At 39.4% G+C, this 27,180-nt stretch overlaps 1 protein-coding gene across 3 annotated transcripts; it reads right to left on the bottom strand.

Annotated features, from left to right (window-relative positions):
* Positions 1-1,512: 1,512 nt before the first annotated feature.
* Positions 1,513-25,561, bottom strand: LOC124868777 (high affinity choline transporter 1-like). 3 transcript variants are annotated; one of them, XM_047366350.1, is made up of 9 exons: positions 25,276-25,561; positions 21,397-21,605; positions 21,154-21,267; positions 17,374-17,529; positions 10,073-10,221; positions 8,056-8,199; positions 7,667-7,820; positions 7,309-7,526; positions 1,513-3,183 (listed from the first exon to the last, which is right to left on the bottom strand). In XM_047366350.1, the coding sequence occupies exons 2-9, from the start codon at positions 21,578-21,580 to the stop codon at positions 2,644-2,646; spliced, it is 1,659 nt and encodes a 552-aa protein (XP_047222306.1). In that variant the 5' UTR covers positions 21,581-21,605; positions 25,276-25,561; the 3' UTR covers positions 1,513-2,643. The 3 variants fall into 3 exon arrangements, with proteins under 3 accessions (XP_047222306.1, XP_047222308.1, XP_047222307.1); XM_047366352.1 differs by lacking the exons at positions 21,154-21,267; positions 21,397-21,605; positions 25,276-25,561 and adding an exon at positions 10,761-10,807 and having other exon boundaries at positions 17,374-17,419; XM_047366351.1 differs by lacking the exons at positions 17,374-17,529; positions 21,154-21,267; positions 21,397-21,605; positions 25,276-25,561 and adding an exon at positions 10,761-11,506.
* Between the last annotated feature and the right edge of the window lie 1,619 nt (positions 25,562-27,180).

The following is a 27,180-nucleotide window of genomic DNA, read 5'->3' as shown; positions in this document are numbered from 1 at the left end:
GACCAAATACGGACACATGTTTTCGATGCCTTGATGCATGATGCAAAACATAAAATATTAGTTGCATGTGCTCATGATTTTATCCACTTTTTACCCTTTTGCAGGTTACTGGCACATACTCTTGTCAGAGGAAGACAGCATGTTGGCAGATGGTGTAAGTTGTCAAATCTTAGATGTGTCAGCATACAACACATTGGTGGATGAAGGTGAATCCAGGATGGAAGAAGGAGAAGGTTTTTAATAGGAGGCTATTTCTGAAGGAGTTGAGCAAAGCCATGCTGGCACCCCACATTCAACAACGCCAACAACTTCCCCGAACTCTATGTGGTACAATCTATTGGTAACAGAGATCCACGAGCAAGAAGCAACTTGCTACAAGAAAGACAGGTTACAGGAGGAAGAGGTACAGTCTGTGTGCTCCAAGAGATATCAAAACAAGCATAAAAGGCCATAAATGCTATGCATATTTTTGCCAGAGACACTTAACAACCAGTACATATTGTCCAGCATGTGCATGAGCAAAAACACCACTGAAGTGTTGTTCTTGTTAATTGTTTTTTGATCTTAGAATATTGTGAAAATGTCAAGAGCAGTTTATTTTCATTTTTATTTTGTACACATTTAAAATATTCATGGTCTCTTTAGCTGGGAACACAACAAGTGTTACAAATGTACTTGATAACGTTGAGCTGAACTCTGTACTCTGTAATAAACAGTACACCACGTGTCATATGATTATTTCTTATACTTAAAATGATCCAAAGATTCTTGCAGTTGCCTTCAAGTGTATAAGATCAGGTCAATGAGGCACACAGGCCACTAAAAACATAGAAGTTCAAAACTTGTAATATTAACTAGAACTTGAACACATGTCTGTGCACAAACAGGGTTGCTGTTTGATCCTTATCAGCCACCATTATGAATACTTAACCGGTCACCACATTGTTAAGGTGTTGGATTTACTAAACAACGTTTATTTTGAAGAGACCTGAGGACTCTTTAGTTAACCTGTCATTGAGCTTTCCTCCTACTTATTATTTAGGGACACAATCTTGCAGAATCAAACTCAGTAATGGAAAGATGATTTACCAATGCTAACTTGAGTTTTGCAAAGTATTTGCAGTCTTGTCTTAAGTGACCCAGTAGGAAACTATTTGCACTCTTAGGTTCACTTTGTGGTGAGAGGAAAGAAATCCTCTTCTTTAAAACCTGAACTCCTTTATTCCTGTTATAAATAAGATGAGAAGGAGTCTGGAGAGTTTCCTAATTCAAACTTGCACATTTGGTACCTTGTCACAGATCTAAAACTTTTAGTTTTAGATTGAATCTATGATAAGACAGACCTCTTTTTAAATCTGACGCATTTTTTTGTTTTTCCTGTCTCAAATTCTAATTGTAATTACAGGAATTTATGTTTGCAGTAACAAAAAAGTTTGAACTTTATTGGAATTTTTTTTGGACCCACTGTTTCTTTTTTTTTTTGCGGGGAGTCACGCATTAAACAGCAAACAATTTGATTTCAGCCTTTATTTTGACAGAACATTACCCCATTTTTGTTTACATTGGATTACACAGCAGGACCTTGCCGAGCCTTTGCAGGTTTACAGTACAGAGAGATGCAGTTATTGGCAACATGCATAGCAGGTTAATGAAACAAAATATGTTCAGCAGGGGTTCCCAAACATTTCAGGTTTTAACCCCCCCAAGATAAAAGTTGAAAAGACTTGTGACCCTAGCCAATAATTGAATATACTGTTAAGTCAGTTGAACAGGTGCATGATGGAAACACTGCACCAACAGCCTACTAGCCTGCCGTGAACATGCAAGGGAGGGGTGTGAACAGTGCGTACACAAGCGTGACGCTCCTAAGGCATTCCTCCTGGCTCTGATTGGTTGTTTCTGACTAGGAGTTGTGTATTTCTGCAAATGGCAGTAGGACCACTGGGAAGAGCCAGAGGAGCTTGATTTTTCCACAGATCATCTGTCCCACACTCTAATGTCAGGACATAGTTTAAACAAATATGTAAAAAATTACTTTTTACAAAAGTTACCTACTGCAGCTAAGTTTGATTTCTGTAGAGGATCTCAAGACCCTACACCTGTCGATTTGCAAACCATTGCTGTAAATTACACAGAAATACTTGTCAATAGGCCAAAACTTCTAGATTAAATTTTGTTTTTGTTGGTTTGATCAAATTTTGAATTTTTTCTGAGAAATTTGTTTTACTTTTTAATCTGAATGACCGAATAGATTAAAATTTCATTGACAAATTCAATTTCAATTAATTTAATTATTTATTAAAGATGGATCTTTAATACAATATCGAAAACATGTGTAAATATATATATACTGCAGCTCAGTGGAAAAAGGCTACAAGAAGTGTATTTTATTGCTATGAGTTTTTTCTTTATTATCATTAACCAAGACCAGATTTTTTACTTTTTACAAAATACATGTTACAAATGTTTTTCAGGTTAAAACTGGTGTTTTGCTTCCATTTCAGTGATGTATGACCATAAACGTTCATAAATCTATGCTAAAATTTCAACTTACAGAAATTATGCTTATAGTGGAATCTGTTTTTATTGTTCCCATTCTTTGTCCTCCTATCTCCCAGTCAAAACGACCAGACTTCAGCTTCTTTAGCAGCTGGTGGTGTTCAGCAGTTGAATGGCTGCAGAGCCTTCCTCTCTGCTGTCGGAAAGTTTAACATCTGAAGGGAGAGCTGTGTGCGCTTCCTTGCGTTTGATGTCGAATAAATCCCACTTGTCAGACAGCAGGCCTTTGCTGAAAATTATGGAAGCCAACCATGAAAAGAGCACAATAGACACCAATGACATGAGCATGATAGTTGTGCGGAAGGGGAAGAACTGGGTTAACTTCCCTTCCTTGTCCAACCGGCAGCCGGGAAACCTGATAGCAGGCGGGAGGCCTAAAAGTGGCTCGCCGCTCAGCACCCTCAAAACAAAGCCCAGGATGTAGCCCACACAGACACCATAACCATTAGACATCTTCAAAAAGAGCACGCAGACCAGCTGAGGAAACATTATGGTGTAGGACATGTCCACGCCCACGAGCCAGAAGACCAGGACGCTGCTGTCCAGGAAGGTGAGGCCAGTGCCAGCTAGACCCACCACTACCACCGAGATCCGGATCACCCACTGCATCTCATAGTCTGAGGCCTGAGGGAGCAATAACATGGGTAGAAAATTGAAACAACCGTCTTGTGTCGCAGCATATGATGCTAAGACAACCAACATTAAAGAGGAGCATTGAATGCAGCATTCCTTTTGCGCTGAAATAGTGTTATACCTCAATGTTTCTGAATTCAACAGGTCTATACTTCTCTGTATAAACTGTAACTGTGAGTGATAAGATAAAGCTGTCTTTATTTTTTTAGAACTGGAATGAATGCAGTAGTTTTTTTAACGAAGGAGACGTTTTTTTTAAGATAATGGTCTTTGAAGAGCTCTAGAATGCATGTAGTGATAAACTAACAGCCAGAAAGTCTGTGCTGAATTTTTCAGTAATTTTCATTGTCATTCTTATTTATATGCTTTTAAACCTAATAACCCTTTTATGTTTAAACCGTTTGAAAAAGATCAGACAGCAGAGCCAATCAGAGAAAACAGCCCATACTTTTGGCCCCTGTCAAACCTGCTCTGCCTTGTATTTATGTATTTATTTAACTTTTCCATATTTGATCTCTTTTATTGAGTTTTATGTGATAGAACATCACAAAGTAGAGCTTTATTGTGAAGTCAAAGGATAATAATACATAGCTGTTACAACTGGAGGCCATTTGATTTGCATAAGACTGTGAGGTTGCAGGTTGATGATTTCCTGGCCCAGCTGTGCAGTTACACATCTGGGATTGGCTGGCCTGTCTGGACTCCTCCCAATGGACGTCGCTCTGAAACCCGATTGGAATGTTTGTCTCCAGCTCCTCCAATCACAGAAGAGACAGATCTATTTAAACTCAGTTTACCTGTCAATGAGGGTGGCTGTGATTTAATATGAGCAGCTCGTCTCTTTGTTTGGGTGTCTTTGTTTGACCTTGTCTTACTTTAAGCTACCTGTTATCGCCAGGTCTAGGTTGCAACCAAGTGTTTTGTTTGAGGCTTGTCTTGTGTAACTGTAAAAGCTTTGTGAGCTTCTGAAAGCAGGCTCAGAAGTCTCACTTAGGGAAATCTTTTGTTAGCTTAGTTTGATCAGTGACTGAAACCTTTTTATTTTAGCTCCTTTGCTTAATCCTGCTTTGTAAATTTAGTTTTGGTAAACGTCATATTGAACTTTATTTCATCTGATGGTTGTTTTTAATAATTAGAAGTTATCTTTGTAAACCGTAACTGATCGTAGTTTGAACTAGTTCTAGTACTCACCTTTTGTCAAAGCCTGAATAGACAATAAGTCACTTAATTTAAAAACCACCTACATCTGGTTTAATGTTAATTGCCCTTTTCCCTGGCTGAGCCGGGTTGTGACAATGGTTGTAATACTTTTTTCCAAATAAAAATCTGGAACGTGTGGTGATTTGTTTTCAGCCCCTCTTAGTCAATACTTTGTAGAACCACATTCCATTACAATTACAGCTGCAAGTCTGCAGCTCAGGAGACAAACATTTTTTGGCCATTCTTCACTGAAAACTAGCTCAGTCAGACTGGATTTATCTTCAAATGTCAATTTTCAAGCCTCAGTTGGATGTAGGTCTGGACTTTCGGCTATTTTCCAACATGAATTGTAGCTCTGGCTGTATAGGGTCATTGTCCTGCCAAAAGGTTAACCTCTGCCCCCAGTTTTAAAGAAGCCTCAAACAGGTTTTCTTGCAGGATTCTTCTATATTGTGCTTTATTCATCAACTCGGACCAGCTTTCCTGTCCTTACTGACAAAAACCAACCCCAGGGCATGATGCTGCCACCACCATGCGAAACCAATGGGGATCAGGTTGATGTGCAGGGTAAACTGCAAGTTAGCTTTCTGAGTTTCGTATGTAAGCCAAATAGTTCAACTTTGGTGTCATCTATCCAGATCACCCTCTTCCACATGTTAGATGTGCCCCCTACAGGGCTTAAGACAGAATGCAAACACTTCTGGCTTTCTTCTTGCCACTCGTCCACAAAGGCCATATTTGTGGAGTGCACAACTAATACAGGTCCTTCTCAAAAAATTAGCATATTGTGATAAAGTTCATTATTTTCTATAATGTAATGATGAAAATTTAACATTCATATATTTTAGATTCATTGCACACTAACTGAAATATTTCAGGTCTTTTATTGTCTTAATACGGATGATTTTGGCATACAGCTCATGAAAACCCAAAATTCCTATCTCACAAAATTAGCATATTTCATCCGACCAATAAAAAAAAAGTGTTTTTAATACAAAAAACGTCAACCTTCAAATAATCATGTACAGTTATGCACTCAATACTTGGTCGGGAATCCTTTTGCAGAAGTGACTGCTTCAATGTGGCGTGGCATGGAGGCAATCAGCCTGTGGCACTGCTGAGGTCTTATGGAGGCCCAGGATGCTTCGATAGCGGCCTTTAGCTCATCCAGAGTGTTGGGTCTTGAGTCTCTCAACGTTCTCTTCACAATATCCCACAGATTCTCTATGGGGTTCAGGTCAGGAGAGTTGGCAGGCCAATTGAGCAAAGTGATACCATGGTCAGTAAACCATTTACCAGTGGTTTTGGCACTGTGAGCAGGTGCCAGGTCGTGCTGAAAAATGAAATCTTCATCTCCATAAAGCTTTTCAGCAGATGGAAGCATGAAGTGCTCCAAAATGTCCTGATAGCTAGCTGCATTGACCCTGCCCTTGATAAAACACAGTGGACCAACACCAGCAGCTGACACGGCACCCCAGACCATCACTGACTGTGGGTACTTGACACTGGACTTCTGGCATTTTGGCATTTCCTTCTCCCCAGTCTTCCTCCAGACTCTGGCACCTTGATTTCCGAATGACATGCAGAATTTGCTTTCATCCGAAAAAAGTACTTTGGACCACTGAGCAACAGTCCAGTGCTGCTTCTCTGTAGTCCAGGACTGGGGAATGTGGCACCTGTAGCCCATTTCCTGCACACGCCTGTGCACGGTGGCTCTGGATGTTTCTACTCCAGACTCAGTCCACTGCTTCCGCAGGTCCCCCAAGGTCTGGAATCGGCCCTTCTCCACAATCTTCCTCAGGGTCCGGTCACCTCTTCTCGTTGTGCAGCGTTTTCTGCCACACTTTTTCCTTCCCACAGACTTCCCACTGAGGTGCCTTGATATAGCACTCTGGGAACAGCCTATTCGTTCAGAAATTTCTTTCTGTGTCTTACCCTCTTGCTTGAGGGTGTCAATAGTGGCCCTCTGGACAGCAGTCAGGTCGGCAGTCTTACCCATGATTGGGGTTTTGAGTGATGAACCAGGCTGGGAGTTTTAAAGGCCTCAGGAGTCTTTTGCAGGTGTTTAGAGTTAACTCGTTGATTCAGATGATTAGGTTCATAGCTCGTTTAGAGACCCTTTTAATGATATGCTAATTTTGTGAGATAGGAATTTTGGGTTTTCATGAGCTGTATGACAAAATCATCCATATTAAGACAATAAAAGACCTGAAATATTTCAGTTAGTGTGCAATGAATCTAAAATATATGATGGTTAAATTTTCATCATGACATTATGGAAAATAATGAACTTTATCACAATATGCTAATTTTTTTAGAAGGACCTGTAGTTGTCCTGTCAATAGATTCTTCCACCTGAGGTGTGGATCCCCTCCAGCTCACCCAAAGTTGTTTGTATGGTTTGTCAGTTTAAGTAGATAGTCATGTCTTGGTAAATTTGCATTTTTGCTATTCTCTTTCCAGTTTCAGGTCTCTGCTGTGTTTCTTGGTCTTAATTATGCTGGTTTACAAATTTTCTTCATAAGACCTATGAAGCCTTTACAAAAAAGCTGTATTTATACTGAGATTTAACTACAAGCTATGATTGTTTGACTGAAAGTCTTTTCCTAACAAGGTGACGTTTCGAAGCAAGTGGTTACACAGAATTTTTATTTAGGCATATGTTGTAAAGGGATTTGAACACAAATGAAGATCAAACTTTTCATAATTTTGTTTGGAAAACATTTCTTAAAACCTTTTACAATTTCCCTGCATCACAGATATGCTCTACTTTGCGTTGGCCAATCACATAAAATCCTGGGACATTAATCCGAAGTTTTAGGTTGTAATGAGACTAAATATGAAAAACATTTACTTTTTGTACCAGCTAATAATTAGCTGACACAACACCTGCACACATCTTGTTCCAGTTGTCACCTGCTTCCTGATGATGTTCTTGTAGATGTTTGAAGAAAACAACGAGGCTGAGGACAACAGGGCTGAGTCCATGGAGGACATGACAGCAGCAGCAACAGCTCCAATACCAATGACTGAAACATAGGTGGGTGTGAGGAACAGCAATGCAATAGGGAGAATGGATCCTGCTTCGTCCTGCTCATATGGGGTGGGTAATCCGTATGCAGTTGAGTTCCAGTCTGGGAATTATTAGACAAACCGTTTAGGGTTACTAAAAGCCAGGAAGAAATTCGGCAGATCTTAGCTTTGTAGAATAATTCAATGTTTAGGCAATAAGCCAGAAGATTATATATCAGACTTTTCCCCGGGTGAAAGTTACCTGTAGACGCAGCCACAGCCCCAACCAGGATAGAAGGGATACCCAACACCAGACAGAAGGCTGCTGAAGCAAAGCAGGTCACTTGAGCCTGGGTGTAAGATGAGGAGGACAGGATTCTCTGGTAGAACGCCTGGTAGGCCAAGCCGCCCAGAGCCTGGGACAAACACACAGTTCAGACGTGATGACAGGAATTAGCTTGCACAGAAGTGCAGGACAACAGGAACCAACGTGACTCCCAGTGTTGGTATGCGTGGCAGTTTTCTCACCTAATGAAAAGCTTATTTAAGTCAACAAATGAGCTATATTTCATTTAACTGTTGAGGTGGCAGGAAATAACATTTATCCCCCCTGCATGCATGGAGGAGAACCTTCACCCAAGCTGCACTCACCAGAAGCATGAAATCGTCAAACCACTTGCCAGCCTCATTGAGCTCTACTGTGCCCACCCAGGAAGCCTGGAAAGTCTGGTTGTACGCCGTGAGCGAAATGTCCATGGAGTGAGGGTTGGTCAACAGGAAAGGAACGCACACATACTGTAAACACAAACAGAAGGACACAAATAATCTAAATAATGGCCCAGCAGGGGAGGCATTATAGTTAAGTAACTAAAATTATAAATCAGAATAAAATAAAGAAATAAAAGATCTGTTTCAAGAGATCTATAACATTTTATTGTCAGATTGGGACAGATTGTTTACTTTTTGCATTTAGTGTTGAAAAAAGTAATTTATTCAAAAAACCCTATTTCCATTATTTATTTGTTCATATCAATTTATGAATGGTTCAATGTTAAAGTCTATAAAATGGAAAATATTACTAGAAGAGAAATTCAATCAACTTAGAAAATATTATTAAAATCTCACAACTGCTTTTTATGCAACAAAGTAGGAGCAAGAATTAACTGTTTCGAAATTTTACTACTTGAGTAGTAATTAGGCTAAATGCTGTTTAGCCTAAATGAGAAGCACAGAATCCTTCTTTGTAGTTGTCAGTATACTGTCTTGCTGTTGGATTGATTGAGGGTGGCAACCTAGCAGCAGCTACAGGAAGAAAGTTTGTTTGGGTAACTAATTACCGCCAACAAGATAGGCAGTTCTTGTAACTGGTTTGTTTTTCACTAGATTTTGTTATTTTTTGTCTTATTCCATAACCAGCCACTAACTGATGTTTTTTTTTTACCTTTATTTTACCAGGTAAACATGTCTCTATTAAGTTGCAGTACTTGCGCTGTTCAAGGCTGCACCTGTAATCAGATGAAATTTAACTTCTGGTTTCAACATCTCAATGGTAAACATGCACCCAAAGTGAAATAGGACTATTGCTACAATTGGTGACTCTATTACCCCAAAAAATGACAAATTTAGTTGAAAAGTCTATTTGAAAGTGACAACCAAAACAATGCCTGTTTTCTGTTTTCACTTTGTTGACAAAAAGCCCACAAAGGAAAATCTTTACCCCAAGTTGTGGTTGGGCAACGACATATCAACAGAAAAGACATATCGGCTTCTGAAAAGGATTAACAGCAGTGCTAAGTGCAGACTGTTTCTAAAAACATTTTCAATGCAAAACTGTATCTACTCTGAAAAACATAGCTAACAGAATACTATCTCAATTACAGTAGATTTTTTGATGCCATTATAACGTTGTTTTGTCGCTAAAAGATCATACATGTCCTGTAACACATGAGCAGCTTGCTGTCTGTATTTCTTCTGATGCTGACAGTAGGACCCAAAACTAGTAATGTGTGTCTGCTTTGAGACACATGAGGTTGTACCCAAACCCCTTTCAATAAAATGCAGTCAACCTTATTACTTTGCAAGCACTGACACTCCACAGTAATCTAGTTGGCGAAGGAGCTTAATATGCCAGTATACCTAATCAGAGGCCATATTTTCAGGTCAAGATCCCAATCTTTGAAAATATTATCCCATTTATGGTGTAAAGCTATTTTTCCATGTTTTAAACCGGATTCTCCTGCTAAGACGTCATTTGTTTAGCTGTAAAAATGCAATTTTTGTTAGTCCTATAATTCACGCAACGCATCACGGATTCTAGGAAAAAGGTGGATAAGTTTAACATTCATCGATAAGCCTCTTGAATGGCGTACATCACAGAGACATGCCAAAGATCTACGCCAGTTTGTCTGGAAAGACCTTCAATTAACAGTGAAATGTAAACGCTTTAATTTAACAGGTAATGTAATAGCTAGCATTACCACAAGCCAACTTTGAACCCAACTGAGATATTATCTCTCAATACGCGGACATCCATATCTTTCCACTTTGTTGCAGCTACGTAATCTGATAGGACTCATCGCTATGTGTGGTCAATTATTTATTAGAAAAAGAGAAGGAGCTGTAAAGACCATAAAGGCTGGTTTAAAGATACAGGTTAGTGTTTACACACCAGGCTGACAAAGATGAGGACTAGCTGGATGACATCTGTGTAGGCCACAGAGTACAGCCCCCCCAGCAGGGTGTAAACGATGGCCACCACTGAGGAGATGATGATGGAGTAGACGTAAGGCAGGTCGAGGATCACCCTCATGGTTCCACCTGGAATAACACAGCAGAGGGATGAGCATTGAAGGATTGACAGGGACAGCATTTTTATTTCCATGGGTACATGCAAATATTTACCATAATTGTTTAATTAAACAGCTTTGTTGGAGTCACAGTCACTCTCTCACAGACACATACAGATTTACATGCATTCATTTCTGTTTTTACGCATATACTAGCATTTTGTATTAACACTGAAATTTTAACAAGAAAATCATCATAGAATACATGTACTGGTCGTCATTTAGGCCAAGAATAAAATATGACTATGGTTAAAACCTCTAAATAGTTTCATAATCTGAAGTAAAGCAAGAGGTCAACAGAAAAGTTACAATGGAAGCATAAAAACATTTCTGAGGGAACTTACTGATGGCGACACTTTTTTCACCCTCTTGGGTACATTAATATTTAAATACTGATCATTTAAAGAAAAACTATGACATGAAGTATCTAGTAAAACTAGTGTGAAAAGTTAAACATGAATAAATAAAAGACATGTTATTACTCAATCAAGGCAAGCAAAGCATCACTACCTTCACCGTCTCTTCTCCCACATTGCCATGGATCCCCCTGCAGCAGCCTGCAGCCACACCACAACAAAGCCCTTAAACAGAGAAGTGTCAGATCTGCACCATCTATCGCCACTCTCCACCCCTGCGGACAGCTCACCTCTGTCCTCCACCTGCTGATTATCCCCACAACTTTCTGTCTTTCCCACAGGAAGTGTATCATCATGCCCCTTTGGTTCTGACTCTTCACCCACTTTCTGCAGAAACTTCCTAACAATATAGTGAACTTCATTGTAATTTACTTAGATTTTCTGTGATACACCAAGTGGAAGGAAGAGGATACATGCTTTTCAAAGTTTTTCAAGAACAAAATCTGAAAAGTGCGCCATGTATTTGTAATTAGCCTTTTTTACTACGTTACCCCAATAAACAAAATCCAGTGCAAACAACTGCCTTCAAAGGCTGCCTGATTAATAAATAGAGTATCCCAGTGTGTAGTTTAATCTCAGTATAAATCCAGCTTTACTGTGAAGGCCTCAGAGGTGTGTTGGAGAACATCAGTGAACAAAGAGCATCATGAAAGTCCAAGAAATACACAACAGGTTGAGGATAAAGTTGTAAAGAGGTTTAAAGCAGGTTCAGCTTATAAAACAATACCCGAAGCTTCAGGATCTCCTGAAGTCCCATTTTGTAATCAAAAAACGGAAACCAAAAGGAAAACTGTAAACCTACCGAGACAAGGCAGTGTACCTTAACTGACAGCTGAGGCAGTTTTTGACTTACAGTGCCTTGCAAAAGTATTCGGCCCACTTGAACTTTTCAACCACTTGCCACATTTCAGGCTTCAAACATAAAGATATAAAATTCTAATTTTTTGTGAAGAATCAACAACAAGTGGGACACAATCATGAAGTGGAATGAAATTTATTGGATGTGTCAAACTTTTTTAACAAATAAAAAACTGAAAAGTGGGCTGTGCAATATTATCCTGCCCCTTTACTTTCAGTGTAGCAAACTCACTCCAGAGGTTCAGTGAGGATCTCTGAATGATCCAATGTTGTCCCAAATGACTGATGATGATAAATAGAGTCGACTTGTGTGTAATCAAGTCTCCGTATAAATGCACCTGCTCTGTGATAGTCTCAGGGTTCTGTTCAAAGCGCGGAGAGCATCATGAAGACCAAGGAACACACCAGGCAGGTCTGAGATACTGTTGTGGAGAGGTTTAAAGCCGGATTTGGATACAAAAAGATTTCCCAAGCTTTAAACATCCCAAGGAGCACTGTGCAAGCAATCATATTGAAATGGAAGGAGTATCAGACCACTGCAAATCTACCAAGACCCGGCCGTCCCTCTAAACTTTCATCTCGAACAAGGAGAAGACTGATCAGAGATGCAGCCAAGAGGCCCATGATCAGTCTGGATGAACTGCAGAGATCTACAGCTGAGGTGGGAGAGTCTGTCCATAGGACAACAATCAGTCGTATACTGCACAAATCTGGCCTTTATGGAAGAGTGGCAAGAAGAAAGCCATTTCTCAAAGATATCCATAAAAAGTCTTGTTTAAAGTTTGCCACAAGCCACCTGGGAGACACATCAAACATGTGGAAGAAGGTGCTCTGGTCAGATGAAACCAAAATATAACTGTTTGGCCACAATGCAAAACGATATGTTTGACGTAAAAGCAACACAGCTCATCACCCTGAACACACCATCCCCACTGTCAAACATGGTGGTGGCAGCATCATGGTTTGGGCCTGCTTTTCATCAGCAGGGACAGGGAAGATGGTCAAAATTGATGGGAAGATGGATGGGGCCAAATACAGGACCATTCTGGAAGAAAACCTGTTGGAGTCTGTAAGAGACCTGAGACTGGGATGGAGATTTATCTTCCAACAAGACAATGATCAAAAACATAAAGCCAAATCTACAATGGAATGGTTCACAAATAAACATATCCAGGTGTTGGAATGGCCAAGTCAAAATCCAGACCTGAATCCAATCGAGAATTTGTGGAAAGAGCTGAAGACTGCTGTTCATGAACGCTCTCCATCCAACCTCACTGAGGTCGACCTGTTTTGCAAGGAAGAATGGGCAAGAATTTCAGTCTCTTGATGTGCAAAACTGATAGAGACATACCCCAAGCGACTTGCATCTGTAACTGCAGTAAAGGGTGGCGCTACAAAGTATTAACGCAAGGGGGCCGAATAATATTGCACGCCCCACTTTTCAGTTTTTTATTTGTTCAACAAGTTTGACACATCCAATAAATTTCATTCCACTTCACAATTGTGTCCCACTTGTTGATTCTTCACAAAAAATTAGAATTTTATATCTTTATGTTTGAAGCTTGAAATGTGACAAAAGGTTGAAAAGTTCAAGGGGGCTGAATACTTTCGCAAGGCACTGTATATGCAAAACGATTAGCGCGTCAGAAAACTAATGCTGCACATTACCATAAACACACCATCCTAAAAGTGAAACAATATGGTGGCAGCATCATGCTCTGAGATGCTTTTCTTCAGCAGGAACAGGAAAGCTGTTCAGAGTTGATGGGAAGGTGGATGGAACTAAATACAGGGCAATCCTGGAAGAAAACCCATAAAATGTGTAAATCAAAGCATACTCGTGTTAGAATGGCCCAGTCAAAGTCCATAGTTATATCCAATTGAGAACGTGAGTTGAAAATACACGTTCTCATAGGCAAAAGATTCAGTCTCTAGATGTGCAAAGTTTGTAGAGAGAGAGTCTAACTCCAAAAGATTTCTAGTTGTTGAAAGATGGTTCTACAAAGTACTGACCCTGGGGTGCTGCATACATATACACACCACACTTTTCAGATTAACATTTTTCAGCAAAAAAGCATGTATTCTTTGGTACTATATGTTGTACATTGTTGAATAAAAATTAAGTTAATGGTTACAGAAAAAAAAAAAAAATAATTCAAGTGTTAGTGTTGCATGACACTGAATCTTTATAGTTTTGCATGTATTAACATGGTTTAGAAGAAGGGCTTCTTTACATACACTATATTGCCAATACACCACCAAATCAATAAATTTTGGTGTACCAATTACTTTCATGGCTGCAGGTGTATAAAGTTTGGTGTTGATAAATGTGACTGGCCTGCACAGAGTCCTGATCTCAATCTTCCTGAACACTTTTGGGATAAATTATAGCAGAGGCTGCAATTCTGGTTCTCTCATCTAACTATGAACACACTCCACTCTTGTGGAAGATTTAGGAGTGTGTTTTACAGAATAGTTAAAGTAGATTTGGGTCCATCAACAAATTAGACCTTATAGATTACGAATATGTGACATCAAATTTCATGTAGATGTTAAGGTAGACAGACAAATACTTTTAGAAATATAATACATATAAACTAATCTCAACAACCTGTACATAATAGTTGCTAAAAGTATTTTCCCTTGTTACATTTTAGTTATATCTACAGCTTTTGTTTTGTTTTTTTTATCCCTTGTTTTCCCGCACCCGTGCTGCTTTCAGCAGGTTGGTTTACCTGGAATAGTTCCACGAAAATGAGTCACCCAGAAGCGGTAAAATGAATTGCATCTGTGCAACCTGAAATCCATATAAACGAAATCTAGACTTGACCTACTTCAGATCTAATGGGATAGGGTGGAGGGGGTCAAATGATATAACACAGTCACTGCATCGTAAATAATTTCTGGGAAGTCCGTTTACCAGTTACAGAACTACAACTCATATCTGTGCTGTTACTCCTCTGTGCTAAACACAGAAAGAGGAAAGGTAAAACATTCAAAGACTTAATGTGCGGCATCAGAGATGGACCTATATGTGTTGTTTTTTTATCCTTGCCCCATCTACAAACCTTACGCATATGTGCACATGCATAGATACACACAACAACAAACTGTGTTTCTGTTCTGTCCTGCTATAGGCTTCTTCCTGGTAGAAATGTGACGCTAAGTGGGTGCTGACACCGAGCTGGGATGTGACACGGCAAGGACATTTTTTTTAAAGGTTGAGCAGCTGCTTGAGCTGGGCCATCATCCACATACACATACTCCCCTGCAAACCAGGAGCTCAGTTTAAATTACGCAAAAAGTCCGCAGGCAACGATTCAGGGGGTCCATTTCTCTGCGCCATCAAAGGTGTTGAGTGTTTCTTTGCATGTGTCCATATGCAAAGCCCAAGTGCATGTCTGGGATCTTTACCATGGCTAAAATGTATCAGGTCCTATGATTATATATCTGTATGGATAAAACAGACAGCTTACCTATCAATAGCTTTGTGAAAAGAATCATAGATTCAAGGGCATCAAACACTGTTAATAGGTTGCTCTTCACAAATCTGATAACAAACAGTGTTACAAAATATAATTATCTACAGTGTCTCCTGCAAACAAGTTCAAATGCACTTTTATCATTTTGTTTTATTTCAACCTTAATTTGCAATCTATTTTATTGGATTTTATGTAAAAACAAAACAAAAAACAAACACAAAGTAGTGTATAACTGTGGAAAGCAAGAAAAAAGATTTTCGAAATGTTTTACAAATAAAATCCTTCAACATGTGGCATTCATTTGTAGCAGTGCCTCTGAGTCTAAACCTGTTTGGGTCATATTTGGAGTGGCTACAGCTGCAGCTCTTTTTTACACATCTAGACGTAGATTATCAAGCTCAGTCAGACTGGATGGAGAGCTGTATGAATATCAAATTTAAGTCTTCCCACAGATTCTCCACTGACTTTCCTGATAAATAAAAGCCTTCCCAGCATGATCCTGCCACCGCTATGCTTCAGTGTCAGGGTAGAGTTTTTACGATTGCTTCTCTGATTAATGTCCTCCTTGCCAAGTCTTTCAGTTCAGGTAAACAGCCATGTCTTTGTAGGTTTGCATTTGTGCCTAACTCTTTCTGTTTTAAATTAACAAAATGAACAGTGCTCTGGAAAATGCTTAAAATATCTAACTGCTGTAAACTTCTTTAACTCCAACCTGTCTGCTGTGCTCCTTGGTCTTCATGATGCTGTTTGTTCATTAACGTTCTCTAACAAACCTCTGCATTTATGCTGAGAATAAATCACATAGATGGTTTCTGAAGCCAACTAACCTTACTGGATTTTATTTAGGGGCTTTCAAAGTAAAAGATATGGAATACGTATGCATGCCACAGGTTTCAGATTTAATTCGTAAAGAATATAGATATTATTTTACTTTCCCTCCACTTCACAATTATGCACTTCTTTCTGTTACTGTATCAAATAATATTCTAATAAAAAAAATGCAAAGTTTTGGGTTGTAACCAATGGTTGTAACCTGACGAAATGTTGAAAAGTAAAAAAAAAAACAAATACTTTGCAAGCCCCTGCAACATGTAAAATTACTTTGATTTATCATTTATACCTGGTACATGACACCCGTTCTGTTCACATTATACATAAAAGACAGTATTGGTGTCAATCATGTACTTAACCATGTTCATCTCTCATCCCCATGCCACACAGCAGATAAATTCATTAGATGCATCACTGACAATATCACAGATAAATATGTGGAACATTTACATTAGAATATGAACATTAAAAGTATGTAGACTTTTTAAAATATTGTCCACAGCAAAAAGTAATTTACAAGAGCAGTAATTGTCACATATAAAAATGACTTTAAATACTTCCTAGTAGCTACCCAGTTTCACTAACTGGTATTTTTAATTTATTTTGATATTATCAGGTACTAATCAGTCAGAGGAATGTAGTAAATTTGACATGAGGGATACTTGTATTTTAAAAATGTTCTTTTTTGAAGGCCTAAAAAGTGTTATATAATCTAATAAATAATGTTTTCTCACTGATACTACATTTGACTAAACCTTATGTTTTAGGTCTGTTGGGATTCATAAAATCATTTCTATAAGCTAAATGTCAGAATAATGAAAGAAAGAAGTTTTGTTACTTAAATTTCCTAAGTATTACAGTAAAACAAGTCCCATACCAGCATAGTCTGAAAGGCCACTCAGAAATGAAGAAGCCGTTACTCCAAAAGCAACATAAAAAGCCAGTTTAAAATCTGCAGAAGCACCCAGGTGCAAAGATCTTTGATTTTGGAGACATGTAGTCTGAGAAAATGTAAGCTGTTTGGCCTTAATGGCCATTGCAACATCTCAGGATGTTAAAGCTTGGGAAGAAATAAGTTTTTCCAAACGGTCAATACCCACAGATAAGTAACAAAGTGACTTAGGGACAATAAAGTCAATATTTTTAGGATTGGCTTTCACAATTGTACTGATGTCCGTCTAATAGCGACTTTCAAGGAAGAACTGAAAAGGTGTGTGTGTGTGTGTGCAAGTCAGGCTACAAGGCAGGCTACAGATCAGTCAGTTCTGCTGTAAAACAGAAAATGTTTCATTTAAAGTCATGCAGTGTGTGTAAATATCTGTTTTTAACTGAATATAATATATCGAATAGTTTATAGATTAAAAATTTACCTAGCAAACAATATAAACTGACAAACTAATCATGTTAATTTAAGCGTTTTTGCTCATATCTCAAACTATAGTAACCTGTAAGGAGAGAAAGTCTGGGGATTATGTTAAGCTATGTTCTAGCTCAACATTATAGTGCCTAATCTTTTTACAGCATGAGGAAACGTACCCAGGCTGACAAGCGTGCGTGCCACCCACAGCACATCGGCCACCAGCGCCGGAAAGATCAGTGCAGTGCTCAGGACGTTCCCATATTTCTTTTGGAAAGGATCCATCATTGTCATGTACTTATTCTCTCTCATAGGCTTGGCAAAGAAGAAGGCCCCTGCAGAGGGAAAGCAGTAGAAAAATGTTTCAAATGAATCTTTGTGGACATGAATGAGTCATTTCTGTTAGGACAAGATCAAATTTCTGTTGTTTAAAAACCCAGATGAAGTGGAGAGGAAGACAGTAAGCAGTGAAAGGACATGTGTGTGTGTGTCAGAATCAGGATCAGAATCAGAATCAGAATCAGCTTTATTGCCCGCCAGGCTGTTTCTCTGAGAGTCGGAGATTCAGAACAACACCATGCATATTTGGACTGATCTCACATTATATTGTATTGTAAGATCAATCCAAGTTTGCATGGTGTTGTTCTGAACACTGAACATCACAGTGTGTGTGTATTGTGTCCAATAGGAGAAACCAGTGTTCCCCCCTGATAACACAATAAACACTTTCGAGCTGAGATCTGTCTCTCTTCTGGTCAATAATGGACTACCAGGGAACAGGGAATGTTATATTTCCTGATCAGAGACTGTGACAGCATGATACTGTTGGATATTTTAGTTTTGTTAGTTTGGCTCATTCAAAGGTAACATGTCAAACTTCTAGGCTGCACCTGTTGCCTGATTGCTCATAAACCTATTTTTATCATTAGCGGCACATTTAATGATGCATGGAGCTACATTGAGGTTGGGTGAGAAGGAGCTGCACTTATGTCAATAAAGTTCATTTTACAAATAAGGCAACTTGATTTTGCTCCCATGACGACAATAACCAGGACAACGTTTGTGTGTGCTTGTCACAGTACTGCTGTTAAGCAAAAAGCAAGCACCAACTGTCTTACAGGATTGTTTATTAATGAAGCCAGGGTAGGATAGGGTAAGACCAGAGTACCATCTTCCACGTCTCTGTGATCCATGCATGGCTTGTGGTGTTGGGACCCACAGCCATGGATACAACATGAAAGATGCGGTGCAAACTTTTCTGGAACTTTCTAAATAAATTGCATTTAACCTACTTCCAGCACATTTGGAAAAGGGGGGTAACAGCGGACTTCCCATGATGCCACTGGTCGTATAAAACCCCACCTTTCCAATGGTGCGATCTCTTCCATCCAGACTTCGCTGTGAGGCTGGCAGGAGAGACAGCACGCTAATATCTCTTTGCTGGTAAACAGACATAACTCTTCAACTGGATCCGAGAGTGTCATACGATCATCGATCATATGCACTAAGTTAAGTACAGTACGAATGAATCACTGTTTGTGTACCTGGTATTCATTCATGAACGGGATAATTAAGGCACAAGCGTGGCTTGACTTTTCTCTCTGAGATTTACAGAGATTAACTGTTTCTAGAGAGTTCCCAGCACGACGCCAAGTGGAGCAGTTTCCCAAAGCAAGGACAACGGAACGCATCACCGTGGTTACGGCAGTTAATGTGCAGAGAGGTCAGCGGACACAGCAAGCCGCACAGCCACAGCTGTAGCTAGCCCTTTGTTCACAGAGCTTTCTTCAAACTTCGTCGTCACCCGGACAACTCCTCCTCAGCACGGTTCACATACGTGGTTACGTTTGGGCAGAGTAATAGAGATGAGTGATTTAGAATGAAATGATCTAAACATTTTTCATTTTATGAAGTTTTTTGTGTGTTGAACCCAGCTATCTTGGTGCTAGCAGGCTATCTGCTCAGCACGTGCTCAGTTTTGTGTTCTATGTTTTTTTTTTTTTTTAAAGTTAAGACAAACTTTATTTAAAGGGTGATTTTAAACACAGAAGATTGATCATAACACGCCGTCCGCATTATGCATTTTAACCCTTTTATTAACAGTATTTTAAAGGTGTGTGTTTGATTCTGGTGCTAAGCTATAAGCTTCTTTTATTAGCTTTAACTGCTAACAGCTAATGAAACATGTGCTTGCTGCTAAAGAATATTTACTCAGAAAGGTTGTTAGTTTTCAATCCAGTAAATAATATTTCCCTAAACACTATTTTGGTAGACTTGATGACTAAGTAACATAATTAAGCTCCATTTCTCCAGTAATATTTGGCTCTTTTCCAAAATATTTCCTTGAATATTTTACCACTTCCTTAATAATATTTCTTTAAATATTAATTTAATAAATAAAGGCAGCTAATGAGATACCGTTGAGAATTAGTCATCCAGAAGGTTGGTTTTATTCAGCAGATCATTCTTTAAAACATTATTTTAATAAAATAATATTTTATCTGATCTTGCATTGTGAATGGTTGTCTAATGGTTTGCTGATTATTGCCTAAGTTGGTTCCAAGACTAACTTAACTTAATTTCCAGATTCTTCAAGATAATCCTTGGTTCTCAAACATAAACATTGCATGTAATGTTGCATCACTCCTCATGGTTTCAATCATCTTTAATCAACTTGTTTATATTGTACGTAGCCCATTAGTCTTCCCTAGTCTTTAATTCTGCTTGGTAGTTTAGTTGGATTGTTTTAGCATAGTAAAGAGTTTGTTGATTGAAATATGTCTGACTTTGAGTTGACTTATTTTTGTTAATAAATTCTTGTATTTTAAGAAATTGTGTGAATTCATTTCATGTGTGTGCAGAGTTTTGCTGTTCAATAATGTCAGAGCTTGGCTCATCCCTTTCGATTTTGTCCTAATACCATCACCTTAATGGGCTGGTATTCACAAGACAACCCTTAACAGACCAAAATATTATTTGATAAAATATTAAAGTATTAATATTAAATATTAAATAATATATTCAGAAATGCAAACTACTTCTGTTGACTTTATTTTTGTCATTCTTACCTAAAGGCCAGAGGACACAACTACAAGCCTGTTCTGTCAGCAGATTCTCTAACCGGAGCTATGAGTCTCTGCAGCTCCTCCAGAGTTACCATGGGCCTCTTGACCATTTCTCTGATTGAGGCTCCCATTGTTTGGCTTCTCAGTTTAATAGGACAACCAAATCATTTTTGTTTGCTATTGTGTCTTAGTATTATCATTAAATTATTTTATTTAACCTTTATTTAAACAGATGAGACCTCTTGTACAAGAGCAACTTGGCCACGATGTCAGCAACATTCATCATAATTATTGCAAATACAAAAGACAGCTTAAAATCAATAAATTAAAGTAGTCACTAATTAGCCAATTTAGGACTGGAGACAATTTAGCAGGTAAAAAGTTCAAGTGCCACAGGAACACACTGCATAGTTGCTACTGGTTCTTTATAGCAGAGCATAAATTAGGTGTGACCAAAGCAAGAAGATCTTTAAAAGTCTGTGAAACTTCAGACATATCCAAATTACACACAGGTGGCCTCTATTCACCAGTTAGGTGACTTCTGAAGGTAATTGGTCGCACTGGATTTTATTTAGGGGTACAAACTGGGCTAAATACATATGTTTTGAAAACAATTTTCCTTTCACTTCACAATTAATTACTGCCTTGTGTTGGTCCACCTTATATAATCCCATCAAAATATATTGAAGTTTGCGGTTGTAATGGGATAAGATATGAGTAAGGCAATTCCACCATTAAGACCCTTCTGCCTTAATGCAGATGTATCAACCAGTTAAACCTGGTATCTGTTAACAGTCAACGTAGTGAAAAATACAAAAAAAAAAGTTTATGGTCTTTACAGGTTTACCCACCATGGTGACGTTACATTGCAAGCCATCTGTAAACTTCACTCACCTAAGAAGAAGGTCAAGACATAAGGCACAGGCATGAGTGCCCAAACTGCACCGAGTGTTGGATTGTATGTTGCCTCAGCGATACCCAGAATAAAGCCACCCCCCACCCATGTAGCTGGAGAAAGAGAAGGACAAAATGTCTCATTAAACGTGTGCTTTTGACAGACTTTTCCAACACTAATGTGTCATCACTTGAAAGTTGTGGGTTTTATTTCCCGACTGATGGCCATTTGCTCGTCTTTACCAGTAAGGGTAAAAATTCCAACAAGCAAGTTAATGTTGCGTCCAGCTAGAAGTGTTATCTCCATGCCGTCTCCTGTGCATTTTTTCTCCACCCGCTTGGAGCGCATGGACGCCCAAATGCCTGTTCCCAAAATCACGATGTAGAACACTGCCATGACCACAAGACCCGGGATGTTGATAGCCATCCTGAACTAGGTCTGCATGTATTTCCTGTGTAAAAGACAGGAATCGAACCCAGGACCTTCTTGCTGCAAGGTAACAGTGCTACCAACTGCGCCACCGTGCAGCCCTCATTTAAATGTATGTACATATAATAATTTATTTTCCAATGACTTTACTGAATTCATTTTTGTTTGTTTTGCCAATATTTTAACAATACACAACATGTTTGATTGTTTAAATAGTTTTTTGGTGACACAAAATCCTTTTTTTTTACTGCATAAACCCTCCTCTGGCATGTGTTCATGCATTTGATTACATTTAAAAAATGTAATCAAACCGATTTAGCACCGATTGCTCTGCAATGACACAATGTTACTGTCAATAATGTGTTTTTAGTGACAGGGTTGAAGCATACAGTTGTCTTTCTCACCCTGTGGAATAGCCCGTCTTAAAATGGTGATTTTTCACCAGCTAAAAAGTGATTTTAGCATCTAGTTTGCAAATGAAGTATTTTATCTGGCCCATAATGTCTTTATTTTATTCCTATTCATTATATTATCGACATCAAAGCACAATGGGTCCTGTGCATGATGTGCAGTAACAGTTATACAGGCTGTACGCGCTTCTCTGGCATATGATCAGTAATGTGCACACATGCTAAAAGGTTTGCGCCCACTGTTGTGATTTTACACACATAATCCAATTGGCACCTGACTTGTAGATCAGCTTTGCGGACGCATGTGGTCTTGTAAATGTAAACCTTATGAAGATCAGGCCCAAACTGTCTTCAAATCTTAAAGGTTCTGGGGGTCCTTTATTTGTGCTCTGATTTGAAGTTCTTTCCATGGATTTTCAGTTTGATACAATTCAGATAATTGATTGGGCCCTTCTGACAGTTTTACTTTCTTTCTCTGAAAGCCATTAGGAGTTTCCTTGATTGTGTTTTGGGGATTATTGTCTTGCTTGTTGTAAACCCACACCACCACGTTCCCACATGCAAACTTCACTTTTGGATGGTGATTTTGGGTTGATGTTTAAAATCATTTCATGTGACCAGACTATACAGGTCCTTCTCAAAATATTAGCATATTGTGATAAAGTTCATTATTTTCCATAATGTCAGTGATGAAAATTTAACATTCATATATTTTAGATTCATTGCACACTAACTGAAATATTTCAGGTCTTTTATTGTCTTAATACGGATGATTTTGGCATACAGCTCATGAAAACCCAAAATTCCTATCTCACAAAATTAGCATATCATTAAAAGGGTCTCTAAACGAGCTATGAACCTAATCATCTGAATCAACGAGTTAACTCTAAACACCTGCAAAAGATTCCTGAGGCCTTTAAAACTCCCAGCCTGGATCATCACTCAAAACCCCAATCATGGGTAAGACTGCCGACCTGACTGCTGTCCAGAAGGCCACTATTGACACCCTCAAGCAAGAGGGTAAGACACAGAAAGAGATTTCTGAACGAATAGGCTGTTCCCAGAGTGCTGTATCAAGGCACCTCAGTGGGAAGTCTGTGGGAAGGAAAAAGTGTGGCAGAAAACGCTGCACAACGAGAAGAGGTGACCGGAGCCTGAGGAAGATTGTGGAGAAGGGCCGATTCCAGACCTTGGGGGACCTGCGGAAGCAGTGGACTGAGTCTGGAGTAGAAACATCCAGAGCCACCGTGCACAGGCGTGTGCAGGAAATGGGCTACAGGTGCCGCATTCCCCAGGTCAAGCCACTTTTGAACCAGAAACAGCGGCAGAAGCGCCTGACCTGGGCTACAGAGAAGCAGCACTGGACTGTAGCTCAGTGGTCCAAAGTACTTTTTTCGGATGAATGCAAATTCTGCATGTCATTCAGAAATCAAGGTGCCAGAGTCTGGAGGAAGACTGGGGAGAAGGAAATGCCAAAATGCCAGAAGTCCAGTGTCAAGTACCCACAGTCAGTGATGGTCTGGGGTGCCGTGTCAGCTGCTGGTGTTGGTCCACTGTGTTTTATCAAGGGCAGGTTCAATGCAGCTAGCTATCAGGAGATTTTGGAGCACTTCATGCTTCCATCTGCTGAAAAGCTTTATGGAGATGAAGATTTCATTTTTCAGCACGACCTGGCACCTGCTCACATTGCCAAAACCACTGGTAAATGGTTTACTGACCATGGTATCACTGTGCTCAATTGGCCTGCCAACTCTCCTGACCTGAACCCCATAGAGAATCTGTGGGATATTGTGAAGAGAACGTTGAGAGACTCAAGACCCAACACTCTGGATGAGCTAAAGGCCGCTATCGAAGCATCCTGGGCCTCCATAAGACCTCAGCAGTGCCACAGGCTGATTGCCTCCATGCCACGCCGCATTGAAGCAGTCATTTCTGCAAATGGGCTACAAATGTTACATTATTCATGTCAAGCCACTAGTGAACCAGTGACTGGACTGTTTTTCAGTGGTCCAAAGTCCTCTATTCACCCACACACGCTGTCAGCAGACTGGCCTGACCTGAACCCTGTAGAGAATCTACGGGCTGTTGACAAGAGTAAGATGAGAGAAACCAGACTCAACAATGCAGAGGCCCTGAAGGCGGCTATCAAAGCAACCTGGGCTTCCGTTACACCTTAGCAGAACCACAGGCTGATCGCCTCCATGCTATGCAGCACTGATGCAGTGATTCATTCAAAAGGAGGCCTGACCAAGTATTAAGTGTTTAGAAATTAACATACTTTTCAGAAGCCTGACATTTCGGTTTAAAATATCTTTTTATTGACCTTATATAATATTCTCATTTTCTGTAAGCCATAATCATCAAAAAATATACATATATATTTTACTTTATGTGTAATGAACTGATATAATATATGAGTGTTACTTTCTGAAATTAGTGACAAAATGTATTGAACTTTTTCACGATATTTCATATTTCTTTAGAAGCACCTGTATATAAATTTCTGACAGAAACGGTACATGGACCATGCAGAGATGGTCAATTACTTCATCATAAATATAAGTAAAGATTTTCATATTGACTCAAGATCTTGGTGGCAACAATAAAAAAATTATGATTTCATTAGATGTTAAGTCTAATGACAATGCTTGGCTAAAAAACAGTAATGCTTAGCGTTACCAAAGTATTTTGGTTTAAAATAAACAGTTGTCTCAAAAGTAAAGCTAGACTAAAATTATTATGCAACTATTAGCAGCTACTGAACCTGAGTTCAACAGTTATTTACTGAGTTCACCTGAGATGCATGGAAGAACAGATAAATCTCTGGCAGAATATGATCAAAAACGATCATTCTTTGAAAATTACAACAGTCAAAGAATAAAAAAAAACTACCTCTTTAAAACAATACCAGCATTTAAATGGAGTAAAAGACAAAACTGGATGTACATACAGAACACCAGAAGCCTAATTTTAGCTTCTACAAAACACACACATTAAAACCACTAACAGAGGAGTGATAGGGAGCTAGAAAGCTGTGGTCAAGCATCCATGAGGATTTTTGGCTCCACTCCACCTCAGAGCTATTTCTAGGATAGGCAAGCACTCTGACTTGGCATATCCCAGCAGACCAAGTTCTAGGAGGCTCGGCACACTGACAGACTGTGCCGGCACTAACCATGGACACCAATCACAAAAAGCAAAAGTGAAAAAAACATATGTAGCAATTTGGGAAAGCAGATTAATCAAGAAGTACAAGGGTGAGCATTTTTAGCGAATACATACCTACAGGGAACAGTTTTCTTAGTTCTTAGCCACGATGTGAAGAGTGGACAGAGGATTTTTTTCTTTAAAAGGTGATCATTTCAGTCCAGGAAAAGAAGAGTTCATTCAGCACTCAACCTCTGTGTTCAGGAGTCTCTCAGGAGATTGAGGGAAAGACCCCAGCGCCACCATAAGAAATAAATTTGACTTAATGATCTAACACGAGTGTGCTTCTTAAAATAGACTGCTCTATAGGCTGGAGAATTTGAGTGAGAGTTGATGTTCAAAGCTAATGAGGCAGCTTCAATTAGGGAGAATGGAAAGCACTGCAGTCAACACTCAGATTTCCCCTGGTTTTAAAGCTCACATGGAGGGAGGGGACAGAGGTATATAAAACAAATGGAAGGTGACACTGCGGCCACCTGATTGGGACGTTGGCGCTGTGGTCTGCAGCCATTAAGCTGCCTCCGAACTGGAGAGACAGCCCCTTCTTTTCTGATAATGTACTGTTCAGTTCAGCTGCTCCTCCTCAGCTCACTTAACCCTCTCTCTTTCCTGCTGTGGTACAGCTTCCTCATTAAATAACACATTTACTTCCACTTGCTTTGTTAAACTTTGCATTCAGTAAACCTTCTGCTTTTATTCCACATAGTCCAGACATGCATCTATGATGACTGACTTCACACCAATTTATCACCTACTTACTATGTGTCATAGCTACTATTAAGCATAAGCATCACTTCTCGCACTCAGACTGAACGTAGCAAAGCATCTCCTTCTCCATGCTGCTATTATGCTACAGTTTTACTTCCTATCCTTTCCTGCTTTTGTCCTTTGGTTCAGCATTTATAATAAATCACATGGTAATATCCAAGCAGAAGCAATGGAGCCAAAGACACTAAAGTGAATTGCCAGGCATGGGATTTGATTACATCTAAACACATTTTAACAAGTTCAGAACATTATTTGTCTATAATATCTGTCAATATTTGCGAGTATTGAGTTTTTGTTTGGGGGCCTTTCCTCTGTTCATGATTGTTTATGTTTTCCAGGTGGTGCTTTAGCTGCAGCAGGTTCCTGTCTGTCATGTCGTGAGTCCAGGCATGTAGCTGAATTAGATCGGAGAATCTGTGGCGTATACAGGTCCTTCTCAAAATATTAGCATATTGTGATAAAGTTAATTATTTTCCATAATGTCATGATGAAAATTTAACATTCATATATTTTAGATTCATTGCACACTAACTGAAATATTTCAAGTCTTTTATTGTCTTAATACGGATGATTTTGGCATACAGCTCATGAAAACCCAAAATTCCTATCTCACAAAATTAGCATATTAAAAGGGTCTCTAAACGAGCTATGAACCTAATCATCTGAATCAACGAGTTAACTCTAAACACCTGCAAAAGATTCCTAAGGCCTTTAAAACTCCCAGCCTGGTTCATCACTCAAAACCCCAATCATGGGTAAGACTGCCGACCTGACTGCTGTCCAGAAGGCCACTATTGACACCCTCAAGCAAGAGGGAAAGACACAGAAAGAAATTTCTGAACGAATAGGCTGTTCCCAGAGTGCTGTATCAAGGCACCTCAGTGGGAAGTCTGTGGGAAGGAAAAAGTGTGGCAGGAAACGCTGCACAACGAGAAGAGGTGACCGGACCCTGAGGAAGATTGTGGAGAAGGGCCGATTCCAGACCTTGGGGGACCTGCGGAAGCAGTGGACTGAGTCTGGAGTAGAAACATCCAGAGCCACCGTGCACAGGCGTGTGCAGGAAATGGGCTACAGGTGCCGGATTCCCCAGGTCAAGCCACTTTTGAACAAGAAACAGCAGCAGAAGCGCCTGACCTGGGCTACAGAGAAGCAGCACTGGACTGTTGCTCAGTGGTCCAAAGTACTTTTTTTGGAATGAAAGCAAATTCTGCA

The sequence above is a fragment of the Girardinichthys multiradiatus genome, chromosome 5 (assembly GCF_021462225.1).
Source record: "Girardinichthys multiradiatus isolate DD_20200921_A chromosome 5, DD_fGirMul_XY1, whole genome shotgun sequence".
Classification (NCBI taxonomy): domain Eukaryota; kingdom Metazoa; phylum Chordata; class Actinopteri; order Cyprinodontiformes; family Goodeidae; genus Girardinichthys; species Girardinichthys multiradiatus.
This window is presented reverse-complemented; position numbering and strand designations above follow the sequence as displayed.

Excerpts from the sequence above, each read along its gene's own strand:
- LOC124868777 (XM_047366350.1), bottom strand. The coding sequence starts at position 21,580 with ATGGCTATCAACATCCCGGGTCTTGTGGTCATGGCAGTGTTCTACATC. Across the intron at positions 8,200-10,072 it reads TCCTCATCTTTGTCAGCCTG|TATGTGTGCGTTCCTTTCCT; the intron begins GTGTGTAAACAC and ends TTGTGTTTACAG. Across the intron at positions 3,184-7,308 it reads AGAACATCATCAGGAAGCAG|GCCTCAGACTATGAGATGCA; the intron begins GTGACAACTGGA and ends TTGCTCCCTCAG.